This window comes from Mya arenaria, chromosome 8, assembly GCF_026914265.1.
Source record: "Mya arenaria isolate MELC-2E11 chromosome 8, ASM2691426v1".
NCBI lineage: Eukaryota > Metazoa > Mollusca > Bivalvia > Myida > Myidae > Mya > Mya arenaria.
Genome location: NC_069129.1, coordinates 30363609 through 30381827, shown reverse-complemented (window position 1 = coordinate 30381827; position 18219 = coordinate 30363609). Strand labels below are relative to the sequence as shown.

The 18219-nt window shown below is 33.4% G+C and overlaps 1 protein-coding gene across 21 annotated transcripts in view; it reads right to left on the bottom strand.

The window, feature by feature from the left end:
* LOC128242756 (myosin-11-like) overlaps nt 1–18219 on the bottom strand; it is an 86277-nt gene that overhangs the window by 33994 nt on the left and 34064 nt on the right. For 18 of the 21 annotated variants that reach the window (XM_052960040.1, XM_052960032.1, XM_052960042.1 and 15 more), the window contains 14 exons: nt 17098–17256; nt 14580–14663; nt 13096–13110; nt 12179–12241; nt 11258–11425; nt 10838–10921; nt 10215–10394; nt 9524–9607; nt 7562–7729; nt 7032–7115; nt 6615–6719; nt 6097–6159; nt 1775–2017; nt 905–1072 (listed from right to left, as the gene is read on the bottom strand). In XM_052960040.1, coding sequence (XP_052816000.1) covers nt 905–1072; nt 1775–2017; nt 6097–6159; nt 6615–6719; nt 7032–7115; nt 7562–7729; nt 9524–9607; nt 10215–10394; nt 10838–10921; nt 11258–11425; nt 12179–12241; nt 13096–13110; nt 14580–14663; nt 17098–17256 — 1668 coding nt within the window. The remainder of the gene's footprint in view (nt 1–904; nt 1073–1774; nt 2018–6096; nt 6160–6614; nt 6720–7031; nt 7116–7561; nt 7730–9523; nt 9608–10214; nt 10395–10837; nt 10922–11257; nt 11426–12178; nt 12242–13095; nt 13111–14579; nt 14664–17097; nt 17257–18219) is intronic. The other 3 variants (XM_052960033.1, XM_052960053.1, XM_052960054.1) reach the window with 1 other exon arrangement.

Below are 18219 nucleotides of genomic sequence, written 5' to 3'. Positions count from 1 at the left end.
GTGCCCTTTGGTTAAACACAATATATTTAACAACGATTGTGAAGAAAGTTATGATAAATTATACTAAGTCACTCTCGCTGGCACGATGTTGCACGAGAAGGGTGGTCTTGTGTTGTGGGGAAAACCAGAATACCCTGAGAAAAACCCACTTGTCTGACTTGACCACTAACCAAAATCACATACGCCAAGCCGTGAATCAATAGCAAGACATGACTTGGTGAGGAGCGAGTGCGAGGCCAACCTGATAATCTAATCTTGTGCCTTTAATCAGGGTCTTTGCTAAATGTTTGGCTATTGGGCTTGTACCGGTAGTTTCCAATGTATTACGATGAACAGTCATTCATGTAAAACATTTGCTCAATGATTAACTATGATTTACCACAAATTTTAACCATTTTCAACCCAGAGTAGATTTATTATACACATGGCAAAGTTACCAAAAACAATTGAAAACATATAAACATTAACAAACCAAAAAATTATCATACAACATCAAAACAATTTTTCAAAAGTAACATTTTGTCTTACCAAAAATTCCAGTCTCTTCAATTATGAATAATTTTTTTAGAAACAAAACTAGAAATGTTTAGAAACAAAACTTAACTATCATGAAAAAATCCTCATTTGGAAAAAAATGACACCATCTAGATATATAACTGTTCTTCTGTAGGAGCAACTTAAAATTTTTTTTTTGCAATTATAGACTGGCATGAATACCCCTCAAACCTAAAAGCTTTAAACAGAAGTTCAGCATTTAGCGCTTACCACAATAACCCAAGGAATTAACAGGAATTATTATGTTGTCGTTTTCTGCATTATGTGAAACAATAAAATATAAAAAATCCAATAAAAAAAACATTTTGTGCATTTTGATAAGCCACACACCAGCTGATAAGCCCCCTACCTGTTGACTGCTCTGGCTGTATTTCTGTTTGTACTGTGTAAGCGTTGTGTCGAGGACCTGTAACTCTTCCCTCGCTTTGTTCAACTGGTCCTCTAGCACGAGCACTTGTTGTTTGTGGTCTGAATTTGTCTTGTCCTGGTGTTTGATGGTGTCAAGGTGGCGTTGCATCTAAGATGGAGAAAATACACAAGTCATGATGAAGGTTTATTTCAAGTTTAGTTTCACAAAATGATTTTTAGATCACATGTTTCTCATTTGATTTGAAGCAAGTGTGGTCCTTTCGGAAGCTCAATCTTGCTCCACAATATAAAAACAGTGATATATATATATGTATATATATATATATATATTACCATATAACATGTGAATCTTAACTAACGGATCCTGATTTATTCAAAACCTACATAGGCACTTTTTAATCATTCAAACATCAACCTTTTCATTTCATATGCTAACAAAAAGAGCTAAATCATAACAAAATTACTGTAAATGTCCTATTAAAAGCATAAGCTCTAATAGAGGTGCCACTGGTCTTTTGAGGGTCTATTTCCGATTCTGTGACATGAACAAGGCTAATACCTTAACTCAAATTGAAAAAAAATGCAATTTGCTTTTGACAATGCCTACCATTTAGACAATTAGTCAATGTCACAAGTGTAGTTGGTGCTTTATTTTTTTTTTAGACTATACATGACACATCATCGAATTAAGTAGATTTAAAAGTTTGCTGAATGGGAAAAAATGGTTCCTATTTAGCGTGCATAGTTCTCAAAAAAAACAAAACATGAGCCTATTACGTTTAATAGGGCACTTATGTTATTAGTCAATAGGTTTATGATTTGACGCTGAAAATGGAATGAAATAACAAACCTCAATAGTTGTCTCCTCCTGCATATTTCTCAGTCGATCCTGTTCATCATTCAACGCCTTTATATTGGCTGACATGTCCATCCCCTGCTGCTGGCTATCCTCTAGATCGGTTCTTGTGGCCGTGAGCTCGGACCTGAGAATTTCTACGTCGCCCTGGAATCTTTTCACCTCGCTGTTATGTGTCTGTTTCATGACTTGCATGTCTGTTTTCATCTGCTCTATGGTTCTTAGATGGTTCTTAATCTAAAATGGATTTATAAAAAAATCAACAAATTTTATTTGAAATAATATGGAATTCTGCACCCAATTGTATAAAACTGGTTAATTCCATGGTTCAGATCAAGTAAGTCAAAATATTAATCATTGATTGGTCAATAATTATGCAATAATTACTGTTGACCAATCAAATTGCTTGGATGTGCAGACTAACCAAAATATAACCAGTGGATAAGTTATCCAGTTCTATACAATTGGCCCTTTCGAATCTGTTTAAATACTGGATATAATGGTTCTTAAGAAATATATAAATAACTGAAAATTGCAATTAAAACTATGTTTTCATTTGAGGATTTTTCAACAATAGAGATTAATATTTAATCTTTAATTTGATTTAATTGATAAAAATCGAAGATAATTGTCTATACAAGAAAATCTCGAATTCTTCTTTGTTTCTGATATTAAATTGATCAAATCAGAGTTTTTAATATTCAATTTACTTCATGCGCAGTCATAACATAGCATTTTCATTCCTTTATTAGTGCAAAACATAATAGCAGCATTTATCAAAAAGTGATGAAATATGGGATATTTATATACATGTAAAAGTATGGTACATGAAGTGACAAGGTCACAAGAATTATATAATGAAAAAGCATTTAGTCTTCAGCCATTAGGCTTATTAGAAGAATGCGTCAAACATAAATGTAGGTAATTTATTTAGGGATGTGATTGACCAAGCAGCTGAAGGGCTGAAACCATATCGGCAAGGGGACGGCTCCAGCAAAACTTTTTAAAAGGCCTTTGAGTGCTCTCATGGCTTGAAATTTGAAGCAAACTGGAATGCCATTCCTAAGATTATTTAAAAGGAGCAATCAAAATTTATTTATTGATTTTTTGTTTTTTATTTATTCTTTTTGGGGGGTGAAGGGCTGTTCCTGGAGCCATTGGATCCGCAGATATCCACGGAAATCCGCTGAAAAATCACATCCCTGTTATTATGTATCATATTTCAGTTACTTGAAATGAAATGAAGAGGTATTGTAAGTGCATTCAACATTTTGATCAATTTCACGTGAGAATTTTAAATAAATTAAGATTTCACTTCTCTTGGTCCAAGTTTGAGACTCAGGCTCAGAAAAGTAAATTCTTATTTAATTTTAAATTTCATGATACAAGTTAATATAGACCCTGGAGACACACGTTTCTTTGTCAAGTTGGATTTCTTTTCTTGAACCTAAAAAATCATACTGCTAAGGCTATATCTAATTTCTCCGGAAATATCCAGTTACCAAATAGTTTGTTTCATTTTAAGACTCTCCCGATGCCGATAGAACGACATCACATCTACAAAGACATCTACAAGTTTATCGGTAGGAGTCCACATCTAAAACAGTTTCTCTTATAAGAACAAATAATGTCCTCAACCAAATTTCAGCACTTAGTGTTTGACACCGTAACCCAAGAGATTAAGAGAAATCTAAAATTCTAAACAGTTGACAAGAATCTACATACATTTCATCCGGGGATTAACTTATTAACCATTCCACATTAATCCTTTAATCTAGTAGAAGTTAGATGTAAGTGTCATCTAATTATAGCAGAGAGATAGTTTTATACATTGCAATTTTTATATCCATTAATTTATTTCAAATTTCATGGCTTTAATTCTTTTTTTTTTTGGTTATACAGTCAAACTCTGTTGGCTAGAACTCCTACGTACAGGTGAAAATACCTCAAGCCTCGGAATATTCAAGCCAAGCATACCTTCAGTATAAAGAAAACTGGCCAACGAGAATTTCGAGCCAAGTTTACATTCAGTATAAAGAAAACCGGCTAACGAGAATTTCGAGCCAAGTTTACCTTTAGTATAAAGAAAACCGGCTAACGAGAATTTTGAGCCAAGTTTACCATTAGTATAAAGAAATCGAGCCAACAAGGAAATCGAGCCAACTGGGTTTGACTGTATATACACGTTTCAAATGAGAAAATAATTATGAAATTGTTTATCCTGAATTAGTGAACTACAAAATAAGAAGTCATCACGGATCTTTTTCAAAAGATTGTTATACATTAATAAAGACAGGAGTGAGATTTCGCCTACAGAATTAGAACACAAACAATCTCCAAGGACATGAACACATATAAAGCGTCTCCTTGAAGAAAATCTTTTGTTAATTTCCATACCTGATGTTGCGTCTATCAAAACAATGAAGAAAGACGATCAGTATACCCAAGAAAAACCATGCTTTGAATTGACTAGATTTGGTACTTTTGACGACCAAGCTGTTATTTAATAAAAAAAAAATGATTTGGACATTTTTCAATGTATCAATACTTGGCTCAAGCATATATTGATACTATTAAAAACATTACCAGGCCAAAAAACTCTTTAATAATGTACGCGATTACCTGTTTTTGTATGATGTGTATTGAAATAAACAAAACAAATAGCAAATCTAGTCAATTCGTACCACTATAATGTGCAGTAAAAGGAAAAATACAATGTAACCAAAATTAAGAATTTATTCGAAACATGCTTTCAAGTTTGCTCAAAAAAAAAAATCAACAATGTTGCTTCTTTACATTTCATAACTGTGTTAACTTTAAAAGAAATTCTAGACAAACAATTTACGAAACGATTGGCATTCATACAATATGCAAATGCAGAGTGATTTCGGACTGGATTTAGCTATTTTCATCAAATTTATTGCCATGCATGATCACATACCTCATGCTTTGTTTTAAGCTTAACATTCAATTACCTTCAATTGACTAATTCCACTTTTGAGAAATTCATTACAAGAGACTGGCTGTTAAAACCTAACCATGAAAGGTTTTTTAAAGCACCAACAATAATGTAGCAATGTTTAATTTACTCTGATTGATTTAAATGATGATTGGGCCGATTGTTCAGAATTTGTTAAAGTTAACAACATGATTAATGATATTTTTGTTAACTCTTAAATGTGAACTTTTCGTTGATGTTCTCACATATTTACACATAAAGTACAGCTGAAACAGTTGTCTCAAATCTTGTGAGAAATACAACAGATCACAACTGTCTCCATGACATTTCCAGAGCAATACTGATTTGAAAGTTAACAATTATGATGTTAACAACATTGTTAACTATAACAAAGTTCTAGACAATCGGCCCACCATATTAATAAAAAAAACATGTTTAAATAATTATTACTTTGAAATAAAAATACATCTAAAACAAGAGCCCGGCGTGCGAATGGGGACACTCATCTGATATTCTACAGTCAAAAAGGGGGCTAACTCAATAAATATCAAAGCCAGAATTATGGCCCTTGCTGTGTATATTGTTTCTAGCAATATAAGTTTGAAGTTTCATTAAAATACCTTAAATGGTTTCTGAGTCATGGCTAAGAGTTTGATTAACGATGACGACGACAATGACACCAAGGCTATTGACATTTATACGTCAACCTTTTTCTTTGAAAAAAAGATGAGCTTAAAAAACATACACAAAGTTTTACAATTACTAATATAAACAGCCAGTATCTTATTTTTGTTGTGTTGTGGAAAACACAGCCTTGAAAGATATCTTAAACAGAAAAAAAATCTTATTTGAAGACTTGAAATAGTATTTTTACTGATACTTTTAACCATTCTGAAAATCTGCACATCTATAACTATAAATAACGCTGACATAAAAGCCTACCATATTATGCAATAAGCATTTAAACTGTCTATATTTAGACACTTGTTGAAAAAGGGTTTTATTTCACATAATTATATTTCCAAAGTACCTATTCACATATCTAAAAGTGACCCTTCAAGTACTGAATTACTTTAAAATAATTTTGGCTGCAACTAAATTATAGATTTTCATCCATTTTTTCACAATTGTTAACTCTGCCATTCTCAATCATTAACATAATTATGTTCTAACTATTACATAAAATAATATATATATATATTTTTTTCAATAATGCCAGCCCAAAAAAACTGATTTACAGGACTTGAGGGTCACATGATTATCATTAAGTGCAACCAGTCTAAACCCTGAAAATTTTGCGAAAAAACAGCAACCCAGTCTATTTAATGTAAAACTAGGTGGGTGGGGTAGTTCTTACCTCTTGCAAAGTAATTTCCTGATCATGTTGTAATTGCTGGATGGTTTTCTGGTCCCGAACCCCCTGAAAAAAATGTAATCATATAAATATAAAAATAAACATGATCGTATGTCAATCCTGGGATCGCAGGTTTGATTCCCAGTCGCATCACTAAAAAATACTAATCGTCGGAAGGGACATTGAATAGGAGTCCCCTGAGACAGTGCTATAAATTGATGCAGGTTAAGGAACCAGGGTAGCTATAACCATGGTTACATTCTGTCTGTTCACTATGCTCCAAAAATACTAACAATTTTATTGGAGCACTTGCCGAAAATTGGCCTTGCCCAAGTGCGAGTATAAATAAGCTTACATACTACCCCCCCCCCCCCCACCATAACAACGTTGGCAACACCAAGGCTATAACAATATCTGCAACAATAATAGCATCCCACTCCTTAATATTGACATTGCTGAAGTAAGTCATATCTTGAATTCCATAAACCACTACATAACCATACAACTAACAAACCCCATACCCTAACATCCCTCTCCTCCATCTCAGCATTGAGGTTGCGTATTTCCTGCTGGAGTTGTTTAACCTTGCCGTTCAGTCGGCCAACTTCCTCCTCTCGTAGATTACACTGCAAAGGAGAAACCGAACTGAATAAAGTTTGAATAGTAAAAAGATTAACCAAACCCTTTTTTACATTTAAAATTGTGTTATTTCATGTACTTTAAGATTATTGGAATATGTGCAAGTCTACAAATAAAAGTCTTTCATGAGGAACATCCTTTGCGAATTTATCTGTAAATCTCACATCGATTACAAAAGGGACAGTAAACTGGTTGTAACACCATTAATACCTTTAAATACCAAAATCAACATGTCAAAAGGATTTTAATAGTCAAGTTATGTTATTTAGTCTTCCAAATGATTTCATAAAAACAAAGACCTCTTCTACAGCGCCTGCATATTTTTCTGCCGTAGTATCCAGATCGGTCTGCAGTTTCAAGATGGCCTGGTCTCGACTGGCAACCTGAAAAATATAATATGGGAAACTTTAAGAACATTTATGAAACCATTTACAACCATTGCTGATATACAGATTATAAGCAATCATTTTGTAATTTTGATAAAATGTATATCATGTTTAAAACTAATCATAAGCTTACCAATTCTTTGTACAAATTACAATTTTCATTCTTTAAAGAATTTAGTTTGGTAACAAAAAAAACATTTTTTCCAATATGCAACCTGGGCATTTTCTCGATGGTCATTTCTCAATCCAGCTGATGGACTAGTCCTAGCAGGTAAATCTTTTCCAAAAGATTATAAGCATCATTACAACTGACTTACCTCTTTCTGGCATGTCCTATGTTTGCTCTATGAAATGTTAATGTCCAATTGAAGCTTTTGTTCAACCAGGGAAGATTACTGATCCATCAGAATAAAACTACCATTCCAACCTACAACCTGACTTACCTCTTTCTGGCATGTCCTATGTTTTTCCTGAGAAATGGTCAAGTCCAGCTCAAACTGATGGACTTGTTCCTGTAGGTTAGACAACTCATCCGATGTAGATTGGCCAACTTTGTTCAGATTTGAGTTTTCTCCCTTCAACTTCTCAATATCGTCTTCAGCCTTCAACATCTGTAAGTCAAACCAAGATTTACTTACTACAATGAAACAATAACCGAGCTGTTTAAGAACCTTTGATTATCCACGGATACAATGAGACTAAAATTATTGCATCCTTATACAATATTGGAGTGTATTTTATGTATTACTTTCATATCAGAATAGTAACCAGTAGCACAATGGGATAGGTAGCATGTGGATAAATTACAAGGCTGTTCCAATATATGCATGCTACTTATTGCATGGTAAGCTTCTCAAAACGGTACAAAACAAGAGGCACATCAGTGCCTGTGCTCCACAGGCCAAAAGGTTCAAGCAAAGACCACCTAACGAACATTTTCGTCAAGTTTCATAGAAATACAATCATCAATTTTTGAGGAGAAGTTATTTAAAAAATTTTTTTACTTTAATAGCTCTGGCTGCCATGTTGTGCAGTGGACCGAAATGATTTGGGCAATTTGAGTAAAGGAGCACCAAACAAACATTTCTGTCAAGTTTTATCGAAAAAAGGTCATCGGTTTCGACGACAAGTCGTATAAAGTTTTTTTATTTTTTAGCTCTGGCAGCCATGGTGTGCAGTGGACTGGAACCATTTAACAAATTTTGGTTAATGACCATCCAAGGAACATTTCTGTTAAGTTTCATCAAAATCTGATCATCGGTTTCTGAGAAGATGTTCTTTAAAGGTTTTTCTATTTTTTTGCCCTGGCAGCCATGTTGTGCAGCGGACCGGAACCATTTGAGCAATTTTGGTTAAGGACCACCCAAGGAACAATTCTGTCAAGTTTCATCAAAATCTGCCTATCCGTTTCAGAGGAGATGTCGTTTAAAGATTTTGCTATTTTTAGCTGTGGCGGCCATATTGTGCAATGGACCAGAACCATTTGAGCAATTTTAATAAAGGACCACCCAAGGAACATTACTGTCAAGTTTCATCAAAATCTGCCGAACCGTTTCAGAGGAGATGTCGTTTAAAGATTTTGCTATTTTTAGCTCTGGCGGCCATATTGTGCAATGGACCGGAACCATTTGACCAATTTTGGTAAAGGACCATCCAAGGAACATTTCTGTTAAGTTTCATCAAAATCTGATCATCGGTTTCTGAGAAGATGTTCTTTAAAGGTTTTTCTATTTTTTTGCCCTGGCAGCCATGTTGTGCAGCGGACCGAAACCATTTGAGCAATTTTGGTTAAGGACCACCCAAGGAACAATTCTGTCAAGTTTCATCAAAATCTGCCTATCCGTTTCAGAGGAGATGTCGTTTAAAGATTTTGCTATTTTTAGCTGTGGCGGCCATATTGTGCAATGGACCAGAACCATTTGAGCAATTTTAATAAAGGACCACCCAAGGAACTTTACTGTCAAGTTTCATCAAAATCTGCCGAACCGTTTCAGAGGAGATGTCGTTTAAAGATTTTGCTATTTTTAGCTCTGGCGGCCATATTGTGCAATGGACCGGAACCATTTGAGCAATTTTGGTAAAGGACCACCAAAGGAACATTCCTGTGAAGTTTTGTCAAAATCCGCTTATCAGTTTCAGAGGAGATGTCGTTTAAAGTAAAAGTTTACGCACGCACGCACGCACGCACGCACGCACGCACTCACGACGGACAATCTGTGACGACATAAGCTCCATGGCCTTCGGCCAGTGGAGCTAAAAATTAATGCACCTACTACCGTGGAGATTGAAATTATACATAACTCAGGCTATGTGCTAATGTGTATAATTTCAATAAATCAGGTAGAGGGTGCAATAACTTTACTGATCTAAATCCATTATCTGCACCAATGTATGGTGTCACTTACGTCATTATAGCACTTGCTGTATTGTGCTTGTGACTCTTGAAGGTCCTCTTGCAAGTGACGTATTTCATCATCTTTACGGCATTTCTGTAATCATAACACATATATCATTCATATGAATCCAATATTCAAATTTCCTAACATAATGTGGGTTAACAAACATAAAAGACACTGATTAACAAGCAAACAGATTTCCATTTATTAGTGAAATTTTCACATGGTCCTACGGCCAAAAACATGGATCGATTTCATTGCTGGCTTTACAGATAATTAATCATATTTGCCAAATTCAATGCATGATGTGCGAATAAAGTAAATCTTGATCATCCTACAGAGAAAGTAATTGAATGTTGTTTATAAATCATTTGTTCTTTTATTTATCAAACATACTGCTGAACCATATTTCACATTTACTCAAGTTAAACCTACATGTGTGCAAAACCAGATCACCCAAAAACATGACAACTTTATAGTAATCACATCTATCATTATGCCCACAAAGCAAAGATTTACAAATCTATAGGATTTAAAGGAAATTATTTTATAGCATAGATATGAGTGTATTTAAAAGCATAAATAAACTAAGGTCATCCTCAACCTTTTTCCTACTTTCGTCCAGGTCATAATAACGAAACAAATATTTACCAAACTTAATGATGTATAAAAAACTTATTAAATGCATAGACAAACTTACCTCTTCCTCGCCCTTTTTCCTGGACTCGTCCAGGTCGTAGTGACACTGTGTGAGGGCGTCTTGAAGTTTCTTAATGATCTCCGTCTGCTTGGCACACTCATGGGCCTTCTCTTCATGCTTGGCCTTCAGACGGCCGATGTCTGCGCTGAGTTTTTGAATGGTGTCATCTCTGACAACCACCTGTATAGAATGCAATGGAAATTTAAGATTTCTTTTCAGTTGGAACAATTATCAGTGTATGAAGTATTCTTACTTTTAAGTCACATAAAATAAAGGTGTTATTCATAAAAATATGTTGTATTAATTTAAAAGTTCAAACAAATCCAAAGGTTAGAGCTCATAACAGGGTAATTCCATCCGGATGATGTGTTTTTATCATTTAAAGGAATTTTTAATCTAAGATCATATTGTCAGACAAGAAAGTCTGGATAAGGCTTAAAACAACTGAAAAATCATTGCACAATGCCACCATACAGTTTGTTCCTTCTGAAACTGTTGACTGCTAACAAATATATAATCCAAACTGTTGACTGCTATACAAATTAAAACCAACTGTTGACTGCTACACATAAAATCAACTGCTGACTGCTACACATAAAAACCAACTGTTGACTGCTACCCACCTTTTCTGTTGTGTCCTTCTGCTGCCTGTGTATGGAGGCCAAGTCGGCCTTTAGTTGCTGGATGAAGTCATCCTTGTTATTCAACTGAAATACAAGAAGCCATTAAGCATTTGATTTGGGTCTTTTAAACATTAAATTCAGTTTGTAGAAATTACGGTAAATCAGCATTACTTGAATATGTACATCATATCAAGTAAACAATGGATTGGACAGAATTAAGATTATAATTTTAATTAAGTTTGCTTCTTTAAGTGATAATTGTACTTATAAGTTAAGGCACTTATGATATCATGCTTTAATGTCATTGTATTTTAATAATGAAAGAAACACAAATCGAAAAGTGAAGCAACAGGTTCCAGGCAATATTAAACAGAGATGAAGATAAAATCGTTTCACCTTCTTTTCTGGTAATGGACTTACATTAGACTGCAATTGGTCAATCTTTGACTGCGCAGAGGTGTTTTCGATATTCATGTTACGGAGCTGATCCTCCAGCCTGTTTATCTCATCCATCTGGTTGGAGCTGCGTTTCTTCAAATCGTCCACCTGGGACTCCAGGCTCGTAATGCTGCTTTTCTTACTCTCAATCTGACGAAGAATATTTGGAAAATGATTATAACACAACATTCAATGCAGCATTTTTGAGTTATGACTTTGGTTAACATTTGTGCACGAGGCTATTACAATAGCCCAACTTATTTTTTCGAAGAAAAGGTAAGTTGAAATATTTTTTAACTTGCACAGGACCACAGGTGATAGTCTTCTTTGCCGATATCGATTTAAGCCAGACTTTGCTGTGCTAAAAAGATCTGTTTTGTAACAGTTTCTAATTCTTTTGTTTCTAGTTGAACTATCCAGACAAAACTTTGCAGTATAAAATGCACCAACAGTCAGAATAAGCAAAAATATATAGACCTTAAAGATGGTTCCCAAATAATATTTACAACAATTAATAATATTGTTTTAATATTCCAAAAAGGATGAATAAATGTCGAAAACAATGATTCTTATGAAGGATACCAAGTTAAATTATAAAGAAATAAAAACAAAACACGGTCTTTCTATCTTATGAGACCATATTCGACCACAGGAAATCTTTTAGCATTCACCAATCCTTTAATATTTTTGCACTTTCCGCTATTAAATACATGGTTGCAATCTTGTTTTAAGTAATTAATATTTTCCATAAATGCATTATTTAGTAAGTATTTAAGGTCTATCAGTCAAAATTGATGTTTGTTATACATGTGTATATATTGATTATTATTAAGAGTGGTGAAAATTATTTTCAGGACACTTTTTCAAATAATATTTAAGGAGTTACAAAATTTTAGTACTAACATCAGTGTTGGCAGTACGGAGCTGATTTTTGTGCTGCTCCATTTCTCGCTCAAGTTGGTTGATCTGAAAAAAATATATGTCAAAATTAGCAAATCGATCATTTTCTTAATCACATATATATGTTAACTACCAAGCACAAAACATTTCTCAGACTTTTTTTGCTGTTAACAAAATACAAAGATTGCATCATATCAAAACCATAAATGGAATGAAACATTGAATTTGAAATGAATTTTGGTAACAGAAATGTGTAAATAGCCATGAAATTCATGATTTTATAGTGAATCAATGTAAGGGCTTTATGCCAGAAGGTATCAAGCAACATTAAAATATAGGAGGAAATTCAGGAATTAACTGTCGCAAAATCAATTTCGTTCGGCTATTGCCATTTGGAACCAATAAATATAAGTGGAATTGTTGTTTGATTCGTAATTCTGGCATACATCCTCAAATTTTGTGGACAAGAAGATAGTCTTTTTATAGACGAGAAGATAAGCATTATACTGCTCTGTTCTGTAAGCTTAACTAAAGAAATAAATTATATCACATCACAGACTGGTTTTAACACAAAGTCATAGAACTTCGATTTGGAATAATAATAGTTGTCATAACTGACATCGCATTCTGATAGAATACCATATTCATGGTCAAGTTATTCTTAAAGAAATGTATTGAATGGCTACTCTTGTTATATCCTCTGTCAAAAACTCATATTTACAAAAAGATTGACTTTGTGCCAAAGTTCATTATGATGCAACACATATTCTAAATGGCATAATTGTTGGAATCAGTGTTAGTATAAGCATACAACGAATATACATCATTTGGCATTAATTTATTGTATGAATGAAATATTCAGTACATGACTAGAAATTACAGTAAAAGCTTGATACGGTTTTGCCAATATTGGAACTTACTCCACTTTCCAAAAACTGTTTGATTGAATAGAATATCACAATTTAAAATGCAGTTTTTAATTGTTTTTTCAAAGTACCTCATGACACTCAAAGGTGTAGAATACATTTTAGTGCATTATAGTGTTAAACTCAATTGACAATGATAAACGCAAAAAAATGTTTTTTTAACTGAGGAATTTGTGGCCGCACAGCTATTTATAAAAAAACAAACACTAATAAAGGTTAATATTTCTTTATCTGTACCTAAATCATATGCTTTTTTATTTAATCATTAAGGTCAAATGAGCTTAACAAGATAATGCATCAACCTCTTTTGTGCCCATTGAAAATCAATGAAAATATGCTCATCTCTTGAATTTCAGTTGAAAAAGGGGCATAACTCAACAATAATATTAGCCAGAGTTATGGGCTTGCTTTGTATGTATGAATTGTCTCCCTTGCAACATTATACTTAATAAATGAGCTATAGCAATGGTTCAAGATTTTTTGCTATGACGCCCAGAATGACACAAAGGAATATGACAATAACTAAACTTTTTCCCTCGAAAATAGTTTATTACTTCGCTTTATACACTAATAAAACAGTTCTTACTAATTTTTCTGACTTTACTTTTATCTCTAGCCATAATTGTTTCAGGAAAAGATGGAAGGAAACTGTACAGTTTACAAATAGAAAAGAAAAGTAAATTTTAGTAAATTTAAAATATTTCTTTGACAGGTGATTTACATATACTTTCAAACATTCAAAAGCAGTGTTTTGTTAAAGAGGAAATTCATCCAGGTCTGGTTGGAATACGGCCATTAGATAGACTTGTGCAAATCTAATGATTTTAACAGCTAGTTTAGACAAGGGTGGTGTACCACGCATTTAGACAGTCACACAACTTACAGTTTCTCCCATCTTTTCCAGCCTATATAAGCTAAACTTCAACTGTTTGAATAACAAAGGACTTAATGTCTATGGATTGATTTTATTAGAATACAGGACATTATCAAATCAAACAAGAAGTTGCAAATGAAAGAGGTTTCATTAAAAATGCCAAAATAGATAATTTCGTACAAAACTTTTTCTTTACTCATATTAAAACAATTAATCTAAATACAAATAACAAACAGAGTCCAAAGAAACACACAATGGGCTGATAGTTCAAAACCTCTTTAAAGTTTACAACTTTGTTCACGGCGTTGTTGTTAACTTTGAAATAGTAACTGCCCTGGAAGTTAAATGGATACATGAACTGGTGTATTTCTAAAAAGATTTTAGACAACTGTTGTATCAGTTATTGTTTATATTTAAAAATGTGAGCACATCATTAATTTTTTTTGTTAATCACGTTGTTAACTTTAACAAAGTTCTGAAAAATTGAGCCAATGTATGTAATCCTCCCCTTGAAGCCTTTTTTGTAATCAAATAATAGAATTATGATTAAGTGTGCAAAAGTGTAAATCAAAAGAACTTTTTTCTTAAATGTAGTGATGTTTACCTTTTCTTCCCGCTTGTTATTGATCTCCTGTAGGTTGACGTAGTCCATCTTGAGTCTCTTCATCGCATCCTCACGGCGCTTCACCTGAAATCACAAAAAAAATGTCATCTCATAAAAAATAGAACTCTTTATAAAGCATTTCAATTTGGGGCAATTGTGTCAACTTAAAACTCTAGGAGTAGTTTTCGCACAATTTGGGGCAATTGTGTCAACTTAAAACTCTAGGAGTAGTTTTTGCACCTAAGTAACTTTTCCAACACTGAAATCAGCACCCTCCTTGGTATGAAAACATCTCCAAAACAGTGCCGCCTGTTAATTAATAATTGGTAAACAGTAAATGATATTTATCTAATCTTTTCAGGCCTCAAATTTTTAAAACAGAATTATCATGATCAAGTTATCCAATATTAATGAAGAACAAGAAAAAAAGCAAAGAAAATAATTATCAAGAACTCCTAATGACCTCAAACTCCGTTAGGTCCAACTTCTTCCTGCCTGGGGAAGCCATTTTATAGAATATTCCTTGCAATTCCCTAACTTATTCCTTTGAATTCAATACACACATCCCATTGTTTATCACAACACAAAATATCCAGTTCTTACAACCAAATTTAAAGTGAGTAATTTATATCCATATAATATTTTTCACTACCCATATCATGTTTTTTTCTGCATTTATTATTAAAGCATTTGTCCAAAATTCTCAAATTTTCACTTTCTTACAAATATTGTAGACATATCCATAACTTTAGCAAATAACACTCAATATTTCATATTCTGCAAATGCCAACACTATTAATACGAAATTAAGGAAATGACAACGATATGTAACATTCCTTAATATTAACCGTATGATATCGTAAAAACACACTAGATACCGTGTCATGTATAAACCACACAATCTAGAGTAATAATCAAGCCCTACGAAAATCAAATCAACAAAAAATCATGACTGGTTTTAGAGATGAGCAGTGATAGAGGTATTGAGTGCCACAGAGCCATAAAGTAACTCATTGTGTGAGCACGATCGCAGATAAACATAAGATGTTTTGTTCTAACTGTTTATAAAATAGGCATTGTAGTCAGCCTGAATGCACTTTTATAAACTTTGAATCTTAAAACTTGACATCAATTTAATTCATTTCTTACTGAACATTTGTATATAAATGTAGTATTTCTAAACGTATACTAGAAGTGTGTTTTGGTATAACAGCAATGTTTTTTTTTTTTTTCTCTCCAGTTTTGTACCTAGGTTTATGAATTTTGAGTCCAATTTTTGTGAAAAGTCTACTTTTTAGGACTCTTAATAGGGGTCGAATTTCCAGTTGAAAACAACAACAACAATGTACATGAACCATAATGAACATACAAACAGCTTTTCTATTTTAACATACAACCTCACTAGAAAGGTAAAAAGACAAAAATTAAAACCCTCCTAGGACATCCAGTTAGTGCTTTGCAACAAGTTTAAAAAGAAACTTCTCAAGCTGGACAGTCAAATTTGAAAGAGTCTTCTTTGGGTGGGTTGTATGTTAAAATGTCAAAGTCCTGCATTAAATATGAAACAAATAAATTAAAGGAAACTGCTTAAAGCGTTGAACTTTTTCTGTCATGAACATACATGTATACAACTTGCATGTAAACTTAAACAATAGAAAATACATGTACCTGAACAACGCTGTCAATTTGCTGATAAAAACATAAAGCAATTAGTAAAATTTGATAGCAAAATAACTTAACAGTTTTTCATTATTGTAGGGCTTCACAGAAGGCTGTTGTAATGCCTTTTTTTTCTATATTGAGCTACAATCATCTTGCACTAAGCCTGCGATTAAAGTAGATTTCTATACTTTTTCCAAGGGCCTTGTTCGCTGTGAAATGAGGGCATTTAGAATGGATTCAAACACTTGTCCATTTATCTTAGTTTGGTTTATACTCATTTATTCAAGCTTGATTAGGTAGAACAACTCTTGAGCACACTTCCCTGAGCAGAAACCATTAGTGTGTTATTTTTTCAGAGGTCTAGTGAACGATTCCCTTGTGGGACTCAAACTCAATACCTCTGAGGTAGAGGCGGAGACTAAAACCATTTTACTACTCTCATCCCTTTTTACACTTTGCCATAGGGCATAATTTATCATTGAAGCCGGGATGTGATTTACCTGGGAGCTAAATAGCTAAAACTATTTCGGCGATTGCTTTTGGGGCTTATGGTGTTCAAATGGGGTGAAGCACCCTGCAGCAGAAGCAAAACTGGCATTTAAGAAGCACCTTTGAGGGGTCTACTAACTTTAAATTTGAAGCAAACTGGGGTGTCAATACTAAGAACAAACAAAGTAACTACCCAAAACAACCAGTTAGCTTTTTTCAATCATTTTGAAGCCAAAATCACATCCTTGCTGAAGTTAGAATGTCGGTCTTGCTTTCTACACAATTCCTCAGTCTACGACACCACCAGTTAAACTAAACTTAAACTTGGAATTTCTAATTTTTCAGTTATCTCTCCTGAAATGCTTACCTCAGAGTTCAAGACATCCTGCTCGCTCTGAGCATTAATCGCGAAGGCCTGAATACGAGCCTCTAAGCGGCCATTTTCTTCAACGGCCTCTCGATACTGGGCCTTGACCTGTGACAGCTCGTGTTCCAACTGCTGAATGGTGATTTCACGGCGTGACAACTGAAAGTTAATGTTATTTCAATAAAACTAATTGATTTTTTCTAAAACATCAATTGAAAGATATAGAATTTATATGAATTTTATTCTAAAGAAACATTAGTTAACATTTGACCAGTAACTAAACATCAAACTTTTATGCTTACCAAAAGCACCATGGAGCGAACACCAATACTTGTCTGGGTCAAAAATGGGGTAGGTCAATGATTTTCATGGGTATTGCTACACATGTTCATAGTTCTTCCGAAAACATGTGTACCAAGTTTCATTTCAATATTGTGAATATTTTTTTAATGACAACAATACCAGAAAGGCTAACACAATAACTTAACTGTTTACCCTTTAAAACAGACGGAGCTTAAAATGTTAGAAAGTTCAAAAGTATGAAAATTTAGCGCATATATACTGGACATCAGAATAACTTCAATTCCTACTAGCAAACCAAACTAATGATTAGCATTTAAATCACCCCTACTTACCATATTCAAAAACTCTCTCTATACAAAGACGTAGTGTCAAATAAGAATATTGACTGAATCACATCTTGATTTAACAAACTTATCGGTACACTCATGAAAATCTTTCAAGGACTGATTCTAAGTAATCTGGGGTCATATTGACCAAGCACCTTAGTGAAATATTTCAACTTGAAAATGTACTAATTTTTTTTTATCGTTTATCTTAAATACCCTATATGAATTCATAATTTAGAAAACTATCATGCATATTTCCCATACTCTAGTTGTACAATAATCGTCATTATAACTATCTTAGAAAAAGGTAATTTCTACTGTGAAGAAACTTGATTCAATAAAGATGCTTTATAAATCAGCAATCTCGTCACACAATTAATTGCCAAAAGTTTCGGTATATTGTATGCAATTCCTAGATATAAAAAAACATTAATATTGAACCTAAACACTAATAAGATTTCCAAAACTTAAAATTGCCTCAAAGATCGTCAAG